Source organism: Pangasianodon hypophthalmus, chromosome 12, assembly GCF_027358585.1.
Source record: "Pangasianodon hypophthalmus isolate fPanHyp1 chromosome 12, fPanHyp1.pri, whole genome shotgun sequence".
NCBI lineage: Eukaryota > Metazoa > Chordata > Actinopteri > Siluriformes > Pangasiidae > Pangasianodon > Pangasianodon hypophthalmus.
In genome coordinates, this window is record NC_069721.1 from 19532446 (window position 1) to 19550115 (window position 17670).

General features: G+C 38.1%; 1 protein-coding gene across 2 annotated transcripts in view; it reads right to left on the reverse strand.

Annotated features, from left to right (window-relative positions):
- dock1 (dedicator of cytokinesis 1) overlaps positions 1-17670 on the reverse strand; it is a 258880-nt gene that overhangs the window by 179701 nt on the left and 61509 nt on the right. For both annotated transcript variants that reach the window (XM_026915791.3, XM_026915792.3), the window contains exons 13-18: positions 16896-17021; positions 16400-16524; positions 14438-14536; positions 13566-13638; positions 6233-6336; positions 3953-4136 (exon numbers count right to left, since the gene is read on the reverse strand). In XM_026915791.3, the coding sequence (XP_026771592.2) occupies positions 3953-4136; positions 6233-6336; positions 13566-13638; positions 14438-14536; positions 16400-16524; positions 16896-17021 (711 nt within the window). The remainder of the gene's footprint in view (positions 1-3952; positions 4137-6232; positions 6337-13565; positions 13639-14437; positions 14537-16399; positions 16525-16895; positions 17022-17670) is intronic.

Below are 17670 nucleotides of genomic sequence, written 5' to 3' on the forward strand. Positions count from 1 at the left end.
ATGTGTATGTAATTTTTTTGTTGTATGTGATTATTTACTTATTAGATGTACAAGATGTTTGTGATTATTTTTTAAAGATGTATGCATGTGACCAGTGTTTATTTGTACAAAATGTTTGCGTGTATATACGATATTTGTTGTATGTGACGATTTTTTTTATATGTTTGTATATAATGATTAGTTGTTATTTGCTACTTCAATGTGTTGGACTCCAGCAGTTTGAGATAAATTATATAAATTATACATATCATTCATATAATCTGGTGTAAACCTTCTCACATATAGTCAGTGTAAATAATATTTATAAAATTGCTCATTTTATGACAAAAGAAGTCAGATAGAACTTTAGAACTTTGTAAACTTGCAGCCTATGGAGAGAGAAATGTGCAGATGAGATGAACCATATAGAATAGTATAGAGTAAACTGGCTGAAAGTTTGCGTAAGACAGAAAGAAAAAGCAAGACACAGCAAGAAAGTGAGAAAGAAAATTAGCAGTCAGGGAAAGGTGTCACACAGGGAAACGACAGGATGGGCGCTGTCTTTCTGTCAGTCTTCATTCTGAAGCTGCATTAGCGGTGGCAGAAATGACCTGATTGTTTAATAAAAGCTAAATGACTACTCTCGCTCTTCCCTCCTGATATTCTTCCTGATATTACGACTTAAGATATTACCATGGCAAGCAGGCATCTACACACAAAGAGCCATCCCACACACACACACACATATGTGCTCGCCTGCAGGCTGCATTGATTTTCACCTGCACTACTGGCACAGAAACCACCAGGCCTAGTGCAGCTTAAGCAGCAGGGTGCTCCAGCCCAATATGCTAATATGTGAGTGTGTGCGTGTGTAATATTCAGAGATGCGCTCTGCTTGATGCGCTCAGCACATCCACGACACAGCATGACCCTTTGTTCGGATGAAATGATGATCAATGCAGCTTCAGGGGCCAAAACAATCTCTCTCTGTCGAGGACAGCTGCAATCCTGCATGTTTACGCACGCGGCTGACGACGTGGCACGGTAAAAGTCATCAGCTAAGTCCTCCATGACCTCATTAACGTGGGTGGCATGCACGGCCCTTCTCTTCATTAAAACGGCGTGTAGACCATGGCTCCGACTCTGGGGTCATATAACCCAGCAGGCCGCCACAGCCACAGATCATTAGCGCCGTGCTAATCAGCGCGTAGGTAGGAAATGTGCTGCGGCACACATTTGGAAGTCTAGCTTGCATGTGGATGGGGAATCCTGACTGCCATCACATGGAAAACATGGGATACGCTGCAGGATTGTAACTCTGCAAATTTCAATCCACTGGCAGCGCACACATGAAATAAAAACCATTTTTCCTGTAGTAGCACATTACGACATCCATCACAGAGCAGGAAAAAAAAAACAAGAGTGAGGATAGAAAGAGCAACAGAGGAGAAAAAGGCATGAAAAAAGAGCAGAGGGGCAGGAGGGAAAGGATTGCAGCAGAGCAGCACTGACTTTTACTGCATTCAGTGTGTGATCAGACTGTAATGATCTATACTTCCTCCTTCCCTCCTCACACTGTGCCTGGACTCTCCTTCAACACCTTTATATGCACATCCGAGCAGAAGCACTGCAGAGTTTTGAGGAATAATGCGGTCACTACTGAGGCTGTCTGAACTGATTTCACTGTTTGAATAATATTTGTATTTCCATGATATTTGTATAATCAAATGCAAAGAAAAAAAATCCACATTTCAGTGTTTGAGATCTCAGGATCTGCTTTCTCCAGACCACACTCTACTTGACCTCAGGGTTCAGGATTTTTTTTTTTGGTGAGTGTGATAGCTGTTTCAAACCTGGGTGCAGTCCAGAGAACTGATCTTAGTAAACACAAGGGTTTGGGCCTCACATTAAGAGAACTCGGTTGCCACTGCACCATGTACGAAAGCAATCCACTCCTGGGACCAGGCCTTGAATAATGTGCTTTGTCATATTGCTTCCTGATTTTAAGTTTTTGCAATTCTGTGATAAATACAGAATCGATCTTGGATACGTAGTTGGTCCAAGTGTGAACTTGCCCTTAGATGCCTAATTGAAATCCATCAAATCACATTTCCTAAAATGTCCATTATGAAGATTTTACATAGATTCTTGAGATTCATGAATCAAGCTCAACATCTACAGGTATTTAAATAAAAACAAATCTAAAACAATAAAGTGTATCATAAAACTATGATATTACCTCATCTTTTTCATCTTCTCGGGATATATGTGGAATAAAACACTTGGGGAGGTGTAATGTGGCCTGACATAAAGCTGAGTCACTGTTACCACCTAAACCACCTTATTCTCCAGTAACAGCATGTCTTGCAGTGTTTTAATCCTCAACTTGCCAACGATTACATTTTTTTTAAAATGAAAGAACCATTATAGTTACCATTTAGGGCTACATTTATTGTTGTGGAATATCTGTACAAGTTAGTTCCACTTATGTTATCACTTATACTATCACAGCTACAACAAGTAGAACCTGACGTCAGTGGCATCAGTAGGAATGCCAACAAGTCTAGTCCTTCTTGTTATCAATTTATATGCCTGAAATAATCTTAAAATACACTCAGACATTTCAGACATTTAACCTTGCTGTGACCTTCACCCTGTCTGGTTTTATTTTAAAATCTAAATCAGCTCATCTGTTGGTTACAATGATAATTCCATATAAATCCTACAATCACTCAACTATTCATTCTTGACATGTCGATCTAAAGAGAATCTCGGATGGACGAATGCACAGACAAAATGAAAACAACAACTCTACCACCTAGTAGCAGAGGCATAAAACCTCCTCTATGAAAGTCAATAAGAATAACAATACTACTCCTGAAGACTTTACTGGGGTGGAAAACTTAACTAGCTTTACCTGTGTTACAAAGTGCTGACACTGGAGACTCCTTCCACACATGGTAAGTTAATGTCTACTTACAGAAAACATCACCAAATCAACAATTACAAGTTTTTCTTTGTTAAATAACAAAACATTTTTATTCTGTTTATTATTTATTACTATAGAAATGATCACGTATTAGAATGAGTGCACTGCGATTTTCCTTGCAGCCAGCACTACTGCCAGAGCTGTTATTATAAAATATTTATCAACACCTACTGACCAATCAGCCTTAAGAATTCAACAGCACTGTGGTATAAGAGATTTTATAGACACATTAATATTTTAAATCTTTTAAGTAATAAAAATTCACCCCCCACAGTTTCATTTAACACCTCTCTCACAAACACTCACACATACTCAGGATGTGGGCAGGACCAGGGTTTCACCTACAGTACAGTATTTAAACTTTCACTAAACAGCAGTAATAGCAGTTTTAGTTGTTTTGTGTCATGTTGTTTTATCTTCTTGTGCAGAACACTAGGCTACTTGGGTTTAGTCCAAAATGCCCAGCGCGTGTGTTACTGCAGCTGAGGATACACTCAGGCCAAATCTCTGTCCAGTCCTGTCCTAATGATCTGCTGCCTGCTTCCTGTCTGCGTGTGTGAATTCAGCACACCTCACATGCCCCATTCTCCAGGTCCCAGGCTACAGAAAGGGATTCTCCTATATTTAATAAGCCCATGTTTCTTTAGCACGCAGCGAGAGTGACAGCATCTTTTGCATTCCTGTCCCATTCTCGCTGCCTCTCACTGTCTGCGTTTCCTCTCTACAGCCCCAGGCTGATTACTCTTACTGAAAAGAGGGAGTGATAAATAGAAGGAATGGAAAAGGAGGGAGGAGGAGGAGCGAGAGGGAACGTAAATAGGAAAAGACAGTCAAGATAAAGAAAACAATCCCTCACTAGGCAGAGTGAATGATAGATTGAAAAAGGAGAGGAATGAGAGAATGAAGAAGGATCGTTTTTTCATGCAGGCATGAAGAAAAGCCCTCCAGCCTGAGTAGAGCTGTGTATGTATGTGTGTGTCTCACCGTTCTGCGTGAGCTTGGTGGAACACACCAGAGTGGCAATCTGGAAGGAGTCTTTGCTGATGGTACAGTTGCCCAGGCTCTGTGAGCTCTTGCCTGTGGGGAAGTGGCCTTTCTCCTCTAGCTCAAGTTTGGTGGCTGGTAGGCTCAGATAGAGAGAAGAGTCTTCCAGCTTCTTAGCCTCAGCCTGAAAACAACAGCACAGAGAAATGAACACACACACAAACACACACACACCAGCAGCTAGGCTCACCAGGTGACTTGACAATAATGCTCGAGAAATATGTGAGAGGACAGAAGTGGGTGATTCAGACAAAATGTTATATAATGATATTTTAAGATTTTGAATAGTAAAGTTTAGGCATGTAACCCTTATCTTTCTAGCAACCTTTCTAGCATCTGGAAAGGTTGCTAGAAAGATAAGGGTTACATGCCTAAACTTTACTATCTGGTTGTGACTAGAGGTGTGCATCAGACTGGGATCCCACGAGACGCTAGAAAAAAAAGTCACGTAAGCAAGACCTTTTGACTTTAACGTTGCAAAAGCTTGTGGGAAAAATAAAGTCCATGTTCATTCAATGCATATACAACTTCATCCTCAGTAGCTGTCTGGTCAGGGTCAAATTAGGCTGCTGGTTTGTGTTTTTGTACTTTGGGCAATAGAAACAAATACATTTTTTAGAAAATAGCAAAAGCAGGTACTAACAAAAATAATAACTGTATAATCAGGATTAAAGAAACAGCCTCACCAGTGCGGGAATTTCAAAGACAGGTTGGTGAGGAAACTACTGTTTATAGCTGCTATAACAAAAGTAATATTAAGGAAAAACACATAAAATACCATACTGTTATACAAAATAATGCACATGGGGTGGGGGGTGTGATGCGGCACAACGCACAAGCAGAGTGCCACTAACCCCCACCTAAAGTGCATTTCTTCCTTTTACAGCACAGTTTGGAGTGTGTTAATCAGCTTATACCCCAGCAATTTGCCAACAATTATAACATGTTTAAATTATTTATGAAAGACTGGTTACACATTTTAATGGTTTATAGTTAAACTTTTATGTTGTGGAAAGTCTGAGAGACCAGTTACTCCCTATTATCACCTGTGTTATAGCTGCGATAAACAGTCATTCTCTCACCACCCTCTCTCTCTCTCTCTCTCTATCATTTTACCAAGAATTCAGAAAGCAAAAACTCTACTGTCCTTCTATAAATGTTAAATAAATATCGCCTATAAAAAAGTCATCACATCAGCGATTATAAGGTTTACTTTGTTGGGGGAAAAAAAAAAAAAAAAAGTTTGTTTTTATGTTGAGCATCCACCATACAAGTACCTGTGTATCTGCTGTTACTGCAGAAACAATAACGCATTAGAACAAGCACATTAATATAAATCTGTCATTCAAGCTGCAGATCTGAAAATAATGCACACCTTGAGACCAATCAGGTTCAAGCGTCCTACCGCATCACAGTGCATTATTAACAGGAGCTAACCTGTATCTTGCGTGTATGTCATGTTTGCATATAGCAGTGCTTTCGTCGAGATATCCTACTGGGCTTTACTGCTGAAGGTCTGAATTGGCAAACATGCGTGTGCAAACCAGGGAGTGTTCAATGATTGTGGTATCGATTTTTCAATTTTCAATGCTGACAGTCATTCAAACCCGGAATCGCATTGTAATCTGATGCGGCCATACGGTAGACTGTGGAACAGATTTTCCTGTTTAAAACGTTACAATAGTGAGTTATTCGTGACTGGTCTCATGATCCACTACACCACCAGAAACAGGTAAATCCAAGTTACATGCCAATTCCAACTCCCTGTCTTAAAAAAAATAACAGTCCTGATCTCAAGGAGACTGCAGACTTTGCTACAGATGAGATGAGGCAGATGAGGGGAGGAGATTTAACACTGATTGGACGGGCGCACATCCTCACAGCCGATTAGCATAACTCAATAGGGATATGCCCAGGTCAGGCTCAGCATAATTCTGACATTTGATATGCATAAATGCAGAAATGAAGGCCCTAAAAAGCTTAATTGTTTAATGATTACAGGGTCAAGGGCTAAACAGCATTAGGTCAGCATGATCAGGACTGGCAGACTCAATACGCCTCTCACATCAGCAAGTGTGTGAACACACTGAAACACCAGTCAGTCTCTGTGTGTGTGTGTGTGTGTGTGTGTATATGGGAGTGTGTGTGTGTGAGAGAGAGAGAGAGAGAGAGAGAGAGAGAGAGAGAGAGAGTGTGAGAGATAGAGAGCGTGCAAGTTACCTTGTAGACGATAAGATCGTGTTCTCCATCCCTGAGTGTTGTGCCGTCATATCTCATCAGCTTCACAAAAGACAAGGCAAAAATCTTCTCTGACCTGTCTTTGTCTGCATGAGCAGAAGAGAAAGAAAGACAAACACACACACATTGGTATTGTACCATGAGAGCCCTGTGTATATCCAGCACAAACAGGAATGACTATTTCAGTAGTGGGTCTGCAGGGACAGTGCTAAGCTTTTAAAAGCCCAATTGTATGAGTGTAAGCTTTTCCAGCACACTTTAGATCTTTATACTCAAAGGCTTGTAAACAGTTTTTGTTAAAGTGATACCAAGACTGCACTGAACACTGAAGTGCAAAACTAACACTGAAAATGAGTCTTAGATAACATCTACAGCATGTAAGAAGAAACTGGAAACCTAAAAGGATGAAAAATGACAATGCCAACATGCCATACAGAATCCGCAGAAGCATGACGATGATAATAATGGCTATTTTACTCTAAATTGACACCACAATTATTACAATTAAGCAAATTTAGGAGCAAAATAGTTTTCATACCCTTCTGCCTTTTAACACAAACTTTGCTTTTATATTTTACATAAGCTTTTATTTTTTTAAGTGTAATGTAACAGTATAAATAAATATTGACAAAATTAAGGCACAGTCACCACAAAGCAAGCATGAATGTAAAAATGTGAACACAGTTATTTTTTTTTATTATCCACAGTTTATTTCATTAATCTGTAATTACTTGTGACAAACTCTGTATGTTTATGTATACACAGCCAGTTAAAAACATGAAAACCTGGTGTTTATAATTTATTCGAGTTTTAATCACTAAAAATGATGCAGAATAAGTAAGATGGTAAGCTGGCCAGTAAGTCTGTAAGCAAGCCAGTAAGAAAGCCATTAAGTACAGTGGGCAAGTACACCAGTAAGAAAGTCAGTAAACCAGTGAGTCAGTAAGCCAGTAAGCCAGCAAGCAAATCAGTAAGCAAGTCGGTAAAAAATCCAGTAAGTAACCAAGTAAGTAAGCAAGTAAGCCATTAAGTACAGTCAGTAAGTAAAACAGTAAGCAAGTCACTAAGTCAGCAAGTAAGCCAGTAAGGAATCCAGCTAGTAAGTAACTCAGTAAGCAAGCCATTAAGTCATACAGTAATCCAGCAAGGAAGTCAGTCAGTATGTAAGCCAGTAGGTCAGTAAGACAGTAATTAGGACAGGAAGTAAGTAAACCATTAAGTCACTAAGTAAACCAGTAAGTCAATAAGTATGTATCCCAGTAATTCAGTAAATAAGCAAGCCAGTAATCCAGCAAGTCAGTAAGTATGTGTATAAGTCAATAAATAAGCCAGTAAGTTATTAAGTACGTCAGTGAGAAAGTCAGTCAGTAAGCAAGCAAGTCAGTAAGTCAGTAATTAAGTCAGTAAGCAAGCAAGTCAGTAAGTCAGTAATTAAGTCAGTAAGTAAGTAATTAAGTCAGTAAGCCGGTAAGTAAATAACTAAATATTTAACATTAGCACATTCGCTAGCTTTGGCCAAGTTCACCAATTTTTAGTCTGGCTCTGGCTGCGTTGAGCTATGCACAGGTAGTTCATATATTAATAGTAAATTTTATCTTTATACTCAGAATCCATGAAGAAAACCAATGGAAGAATAACACATAACAGCCAGGCATAAAAATATTCACGAGCTGTGTCAAACGAATGACATTAGCTACACTCAAACACGAGGGCGTGAGTGGGTGAAGAGGCCAGAATTAGCATAAACAGAGGAGCAGAGTTATAGCTCTGTCTCAGTCACTAGACTTAAATGCATCAGAGCTGCACAACAAGCTCAAATTTACATTCAGCAGACCACAACCCTCCCACATCCCTGCTTCATAAATCCACACAGCCAGCCAGTGCACAGACACAAAACCAGAGCCATCAGTCAGAGAGAGCGAGAGAGCAAGAGAGAGAGAGAGAGAAACAGGGGAATAAGGGACAGAGAAAGGATGAGGGAGATGAATATTACACAGAGAGAGACGGCCAAGTTCCTCAGTGAGACTTCTGCTGTAAAATTGGAGCTGGCAGTGGGGCAGAAGCCAACAACCAGCTACACACAGACAGTTCATGATTCAAGGATTAATTTGTGTTTTGAGGCAGCTGGCCACATTCCTGGGTGGAGGACTGGATAACACAGGATATTCTGGCACTCTGTCCACTGCAAGGTGACACAGTAGAGTGGCTTAATAGATGCAGCCACAGAGACATCACACACCTTGGAGGACACACCGTGGATTCTAAAATACTCTGGTTTCTGTTTTTTTTTTTTTTTTTGCAGGGCACAATATATTCTGGCTAAGATACGGATAATCAAACTTTCATATTTTTAATTGTGAACAAATATTACAAATAACAATAAACAAATGGCTTCCTGGAATAACCACTTTGACTACCAGGACCTCAAGACTTTTATTCCTCAATAAACTATTATGATTGTCAACAATTGTCAACACTACAAAAAGGTCCTTCAGATGCTTAATGTTTTTGGCTTCCAAAAAGGAGTTTGACTTTCAAAAAAAAAAAAAAAAGGGAAAAAAAAAAAAAGTGCAATCTTCTGAATACAGCCTTTAGGAGTGCAGGTAACAAGTTCTGACAAAGTAAAGAAAAAATAAATAAACTGACTAATCAAAATAAAAATTATTTTTTCTAATAATAATAATAATAATAATAATAATAACAATAACAATAACAAAATGATAAACTCAATAATGAAACCAATATTTCAGTTTCCTAAATGCTTACAAACCAACGCGTGCCGTCTGAATTTTGAAATCTGACACCAAATGCACCAAAGTTTATTATCCCAAAGATACACCAATTATTGACCATGGACCATTTTTGATTAAGCATTATTAAAGCTGTAATAGAAGTTTAGTGGTAGGCCGCACTGCGCACTTCTCCCAATGGTGGCTTGGAGTTTCTGAGTTTAATCAGAGGTGAAATTGTCATTTGAAAAATTGCTCCAATTCTCTCAAACTGAGACAAACTGCTCCCTGGGGTGCTGCAAATGTCAGCCTTCCAAGTGACTAAAGCCATCAAACCCACTGCATCATCCAGCACAAAATCCCCAGAGACCAGGCACAGCCCAGCTACACACACACACACACACACACACACACACACACACACACACACACACCCAGACAGACACACTCTGAGAACCTAAACCCCAGCAAAGAAGCACATGCACCATAATGATGGGCAAAGGAAGAGGTCACAGAGGTCACGGCACAACTCCCATTACCATGGTTACTAGAAGGAAGAACGTGAGCTCTCCAGTGTCCATCATGCTGGTAAAGATCAGTCATAACTCCATGATGGAGGACAGGCAGAGTGACAGAAAGATGGACAGTGACAGAGATGCAGGTTTGGCTGAGATCAAAGATGGGCAACATTTCTGATACATGCATTTGAAATACAAAATATTATTTAGTAATTTGTATTATATGGTCATAAAAGCCAAATACAGAAAATACTTCATCTTCGACTCAAAATTCTCTGCTAAATTCACCAAAAATTCAGATTGTTTGCTAAATTTAAAATGTTCAAATCTGATTTTTTATGCATTTTTTTAATTTGTACGTAAAGCTTTGTAGTTGAATTTGATCATATGGAAATCGCATTCCATGTTTGAATGTTTCACATTCAATGTTATATTAATCAGGTGAAGAAAATCCAAATTCAACTTTTGGATGTCACAATCCACTACAAATCAAATCAAATTCAGATTCCTTTTTTTTTTTTTTTTTTTTTTTTTTTTTTTAAAACAGTACATCCGGAGAGTCAGGAAAAGCAAAAGAGCATAGAGATGCTTTGATATCATAGAGATGCAACGAGTACCATAAGAAAAAGCATGACAGGATGCTTAAAAGCATTTGAAATATTTCTAATTGCTAATGTACTTTATAAATCATCATACTTTTTGCTATCTAACACACGATGCTAGCTTGCAGGCAAAGCTGCTAAGATCTTGTAGTTATGTTAAAACAAACACCACCAGAGAGATATATAACTGCAGTGTAATATTCTTGGTACATAGCTTAAAAATGAAAGGGACAGTATAATTGATTGACCTTTCATAAATTAATGGCCTTTTTTGCTCCCTTACAAAATGTACTTCAGCTGCAACATATTGGAATTTAATTTTTTGTGCAAAATATTTAAGTGTAAATGTCCAACATATCTTGGATGTATTTTTGAAGAAAAAAAAATTATTGTAATCAGCAAAAAAAAAAAAAAAAAAGAATTATGAGCAATACAGAGCTAAGAAATGTTCATACAGATAATTGCAAGTGACATTTGAGTAGCAGACATCATTATGCAACACTTGGCCAAGAATGGAAAAAATGCCACCAAGAAATGTCAAATTTGAAACAGAGGAAAGAGAAATGTTACAGCACTGGAGAAGAATTCAGATCCAGCCACTTCAACAGCACGTTCTGTTTATTTACAAACTGTCGCATGCTACCACGTTAACTTAAAGGCGGTGTTCTAATAGCTACATTTAATGATCACAAGCACTTCATCGCAACTAACATAAACCTACATACACATTTTTAAAGCATGTATCTTTTATTCTAGGTCAGGTGGGTGTATTAAGACACATTTTTCCTGACAAAAGTATCACATAAACCAAAGTTACAGTACCTTTATTTAGCATTAGAAAAAAAAAAATGCACTACTGTCAGTACAACGTCATAAAATTGTCAATCTTCCACAGAAATCGCAAAAAATGGCAAACATCTAAATAAATAGCAAAATTAAACTTGACTTGTAATAATATTTAACTCTGTCTTGGCAAGTGGTGTCACATTTTCTCTCTGTTATTTTCCCCTCGTTCATAATATAACGGAAATGAAATGGAAAGTGTCATAACAATGTCAACAACTATCAGTTTCACTCGACTCGGGTGTTGTGACAACTTGACAACAAAATGATCAAAGTTCTATACAAGAATACAACTTTATAAATGTTTCTGCAGGCTTGTCAGTCGTCATGAAGGGCTTATGTATGAGTGTTATGCAAGGAATAAAACATGTCGGGGCATGCTGTTATAGGAAAATAATCCACGACAGGGAGTTGTAATAAAACCCAACATTAAGCGGAGTTCAACCTGGAAGTTGATTATTTACCAATGAGAGCATGTGCTGAAGTGTTTTATTCCTCTTATACCACAGCGATTTCCCAACGATTACAATTTTTACTTTATTAAAGAATGACATATGTTTTTAAACTTTCATGTTCATGATTTCAGGTTCATGTTCATGAGACAGGTTAGTTCCTGTTTTCACTTATGCTGTAGTAGATGCATCAACTCTCTTGAAGTTAATGGGGGGTGGGCAGTTTATCATTGTTACCAGAAACCAGAAAGCACAAAGTCCTCCATCATGAAGACTTTCCCATGGCGGAAAACCTACTAAGCATAACAACGTGCTGACACTAGAGACACCTATAAATGTTAATTAAACATCTCCTAACAGAAAGCTTCACAATATTCATGATCATGTTTATCTCTGTTAAATAATGCCACCGTATATTAATCCAGAGCATTTGAAGTACACGTGCCTGTGACTGAGTGATAACGTATTATAATGACTGCATTAACATAAACCTGTAATTTGAATTACTACCCGTACTACTGTCAGAGATGTACTATTGAAAAAAGTAAAATAATATAATAAAAATAATCATAAAAAATAAATAATATAATAAAAAAATATAATATAAATATTCCTTAATTGAAATGCTTCCAAGTGTTTTCGCTGCCTTCCTTCCTCTACTGAACCTCACCTTCAAGGTCATTCTCACAATTAACAAAACATATTAAAAATCATTACTTAAAAAAACATATTTGGAAATTGGTAAATGAATTATACCACACTGCAGCTACAGCATCTGTCACGATCACCGTCATCCTGCCGTAATTTAACATCTGACAGTGTGTGTTTGAGGAGGCTGTGTTTGAAACAGCAGGCTTGCTGGCTTCCTTAATTGATTGTTTTACATACGTTGCTCTCTACCAGCCAAGCAGCACCTACTACACCATGCCACAGCAGATGGGGAGGCATGTTCGCCAACACACACACACACACACACACACACACTTTTATAAGCTTGAACATTCACAAAAGAACATCTCACTGTACTACATCTACACGAACACACGGGTGTCTACATATACCACGCACACACACCCTAATGTGCTAAACGTGTTTATTGCATCACATATCCACCATATCCAAAACCATAAACAATCCAACACAGTTTTCTCCAACTTCTCCATCTCACAAACACACACACACACACACACACACTTAGACTGCAGATGGCGTAGCACTATTACCACTGTGTTTCACTGCAATTACACAGGAACCAAATAACAGACTACAAATAAAAACAGAGTAATTTAATGGAAGGTAGAAATGAAAGGTATCACTGTGTCCATTCAAAACCACGTCTCAAAAACCCACGGACACGAGCTGCCCCGAGTATCTACAACCTGATGGTACTTCATTATAATCTGACTGAAGAATTTATCAAGAATTTTATTTAGGAATCACTCTGATATTAGTTAAATGTTATCCAATTGTTATTATGGATTTGCACTAAAAGTCAGGTAATTCAGCTAAACCAACACTTTCAAACAGTGTAACTCTTGTTTCTCAAAGGGTGAAGATCCTTATAGCATGGCGTCATGTCAGTGTCTAAATGATGCTAAACAGTGGTCTAGCCTGCAACAGCCTGACATATATACATAGAAACTCAGAGTGATTATACTAGAGAGAAACTGATGGCAAGTCTCTAGATACATAAAACTTTGTTCTTTTTGGCCCTGCTCAAGATGTAATATTTTACAATTACAACTTCAAGGACATTGTGGCACTGGACACCAAGGTAGCAGAATAAAATTAGCTAGCTAAATGTGACTATTATAGGCAACTCCGCGGTAAGAACTTGATCTAGCTATTTAGCATTAGATAGCTAGTTTGTTAATGTAGATTTTAGGCAAGCTATGTAGGTTTGTTAAAGCAATATAAATTAGGTATGCTGGCTAACTAGCAGGTTTAATCCTGTTAAAATGGTAGTTAGCTAGCCAACTTCACTGACATGACAATTAGCTACTACTTGTGTGCGTGTGTGTGTGTGTGTAATCAAATCAACAGCAGGGGAAATCAACAGCAGGGGATCATTCATACTTGTGCTTCTAGACACACAGGCCCAGTGGTGTAACGTGTGGGATGCATCACTGAGTGTTGGACGTGTATGTGTGTGTGTTTAGACTGGCACTCACAGTCCTGAGACGACCGATGTTTGAAAGTGAAGCGCAGATGACTCCTGTTAACATCCTCAATAGGGATGGCCACCTAGGAGACAAAAAGAAAAAACTTTAAGGTCTCTCTCACTCACACACACACACTCTTCTGTGCTGATAGATGGTGATCATTAAAAACACACAAATATGGACTTACACACACACACACACACACACACACACAACACACTAAAAGGTCTTGAAATAGACTAGATTCTAAAAAAGCTGGAACATTAACATATGCAACAAGTAAAGAATAAAACATAATCGGATGTGCTGATGCAGGAAAATAATCCAAGCCTGGTTGTTTTTCTCCTGTGGCAGAAAATTTACTGACTGTTACAAAGTACTACCATTTCAGTACACACTTTCCATAAATGTTAAATAAGCATCTTCACCATATAAACGATTATGTGTTTTTCTTTGCTAAATAATGGTTTTAATCCATTTAGTATTAGACTTAGATTAGATATTTCATTTCCCTTTCCTTTTTTTTTTTTTTTGAAAGAAATGCAACAAGCAATGCCACTATTTAATGATATCCGAAGGATTCACATGAGGAATCTGTCATACAATTATAAAGAAGCAGATGAAAAGATGAAATTCCAGCAGCAGGGAAAAACAGAAAGCACTACCACAGCTGCTGCTGATTCACTGCTCCTTAAATGGGTTTCATTTATTTCCTCGACTCGGCACTTCCTGACAAAATAAATGCTCTCTCTTTTTGCATACTATATGCACATTCCATTACCCTGCGGAAGATGAAACAGTTTGGACCTGTTTGTACTTTTCACTTTGTGTTTAAATCTGTGTAGCAGAAATGCAACAGCACAAACTTGGAGTTTTCTCACCTTGATGGTCTCGAACCAGCGCGGCTGTTTGACCTGATAGTAAATGACAGACTTGTACTCTGTAATTCCCTCATCTCCAGCACCAGGGAAGATCACATTCTGCAAGAAAGACACACTGAATTTACCACATTTCAGAATAAAACATTACAAGGTTTTTAATAAACATAAAAAAGCATCATTTTAAGTGACACCATTTCCGTAACCGGAGTGATGTAGCGGAGGCCGAGGAACTGTCACTATCACTGCTGGCATTTCTACCTCTGTGATTTTTCTAACATATGGCAATGTTTCTAATGGTTCAGACTTCAAACTTTCCAGTTTAGGCCACGCCCACTTCTAATTTACATCCAAATACAGATGTAGACACAGATATTTAAAGCAGTAAACACATCCAAATAGCATTGTATTGCATTACACCCTTACTATATACGATATATTTACTGTATATATATATATATATATATATATATATATATTTACTTATATATTTACTATATATATTTATATATTTACTGTATGGGCGTGGGCGTGGCCGAAACACAATACATACATTTTTCACAAATCACACAAAACAAGCCAAACTTTTTTTCCAATTAAATTAGATTTTTATAAAAAAAACCTCCAATGCAAACGCACCCTGCAGTTAGAATAATACAGACCTAAACTATGACCATCCTATTCCTGTTTCCTTACTTGGAAAAAAATTCAGTGCATTTAGATTTAGTGCATTTAGCATTCAGTATAAGCTGAGTATAGCACTTTATAACTGCTTCATGTGACTCTCTTGTAACATCCTTTCAAAATCCACCCAGTTATCCAACATTTCAAATATTTAATAAATAAAAATTTGAATATTAAATATTTCAAAATATTTAGTATTTAAAAATATTAAATAAAAGCACATATTTCATTTAAAAATACGTGACTGAAAAAAATATACGTTTTTGGTAGTAGTTACTTTAAGGCTGTTATGAGGGAAGGAAAGGGCAGTCCACTAAAACACCTGGTTAATTTTCGACCAAACACACACACGCGCGCACGCACATGCACGCACGCACACACTTGCACACACTTACTCTTTTAGCCCTATCAATCATCACTTAGAGCTTCTAACACTTTAAGACAGGCACTAATTAAGAGCCCTAACTGCCCAGCCATCTAACAGAGACAGCGGGGGGTCAGAACTTGACAGACAGGGGATAGACAGATAAGTAGAAGTAAAGAAAGAGGTCAGAAACACACAGAGAGAGTGGGCTGAGAGGCCGTCAGAATTAATTTCACTGTTTTAATATAACTGGAGTACGTATAAAAAATAAAAAAAAACACATTCAAATGTGCCACTTTTAAATATTTTACACAAGCTCAAAATATACTTAAAGAGCCTTGTCTCATTTACAAATTTTTATTGTAAATCAATTCTCTAATTAAATGAAAAACAATGTATGTGTCCTAAAAATCAACATTATACACAAACAGTTAACAAAATCAATCATACTAGTCTACTGGGGTTCAATCAAATGGGATTTTATTGAGCATATAGCGCACTACACTGGTTCAACACCACTATCCTACACCCTACAGAGTGATAATATATTGAGAAGCCATTTAGGACTGAACATAATTGTGCAATAGAACTGTTTGAGAGAGAGACAAAGAGAGAGAGAGACAAAGAGAGAAAGAAATACAGACAAAGAAAGAGAAAATATACAAACAGAGAACAAGATACAGGGAGAGAGCAAGATACAGGCAGAGAGAGAGAGAGAGAGAGAGAGAGAGAATGAGAGAATGTTGGACAGACGGAGGGCAGATGGTTTAGCAGAGTCTCCTGATCAACATCTTTAAAGGGCAGGTGGTTAACAGCAGACTGCTCACCTGGCAACTGAGACAAAGTGTGTGTGTGTGTGTGTGTGTGTGTGTGTGTGTGTGTGTGCTTAACACAGAGTGCCAAGTCTCATTATATACCTCCAGTCTCTTGCCCTCCTCATCGTACACAGACATGGTGACTTCCACGTTCTTGGGTGTGGTTTTACTGCCTTTATCGAAGTCCCCGTGAGTCAGTGTCACATAAATGTCATTACGAACGTCACCTGAAAACATGATGATAGCTTACATCTCCAAAATACAGCCACATAGAGCAGGTGCTGAGTATAAAAATACATGAGGTAGAGCTTGATAAATCACTAATGGACATAAAATATTAAAGAGCACGGCACTGCGGTTAGCAGGTTTCTCTCAGTTCTCATTGATGTTCTATACTCCTACAGCACACCACTTTTACAAACCTTTATAGCATCGCTCTTATCTGTTCAATTGATCTCCGTAAATTTATTTCACAGAATTAAAAGCCTCAGCGTGCAGAAACAGGTGCATGTTTAACAAATGTAAAACACACAAGCCGCGGCAGAGGAAAAGGAAAACAGCACAGGGATTTGGGGTGATAAATGGGTTTAATTTGCACCTGGCATGATGATCTCAGGGAAGCCCATTTTGCGGGCGACGGCAGTGGAGCGGTCCACCAGGTGGGGGAAATCCTTCCGGATCTGATGGATATCACCGGGCAACAGCTTCAGAGTCACCCAAAGCCCTAAGCAAAACAGAGACAGGGGGGAATTGCACAATCACAGGCTTTCTGTAAGTAACACACACACCCAAGTGGTGCATTGGACACTCTTTTGGGAAACTCTGCATGATATAATAAAATTCTCGTATAAGATTTGTGTCTCATCTGTAAATAGCTATTTGTAATGTGACCATTAATATTGCAGTATAGCACTGTGGCATTTTCTTCACTAGGGAGACTTACTGAACATTATCTGCCTATATGCAGAGTGAATTCCCGTAACATGGTTATAGCTAGAGGTTTATGCTGAAAAATGGTGTACTTGGAAAGAAAAAGCTGTAGCACTTTATTTTATTGTAAAATAAATATTTAATTTCCGTTACACAGGCTGGATATCGGACTTGAGTGAACAATACCAGGCTTGTACAGCCGCAAGGCACTAATTACTCCGAATATAGCAGATAGTTCTGTACTTACAAATAACACTCGACAATATGGAATACTAGTATTACGGAAGTCCAGAAAGGCCACAAGTTTTTTTTTCCCCCCCTGTAATCTCAAGATATCAAAAGTTGTTTTCTTAAGATCGCAACTTATTTTTATGATGTCAAAAAGATTAGGCGTACATGCTGTACATCAGGGACAAGCACATCCGTATTTACTTTCACAGACT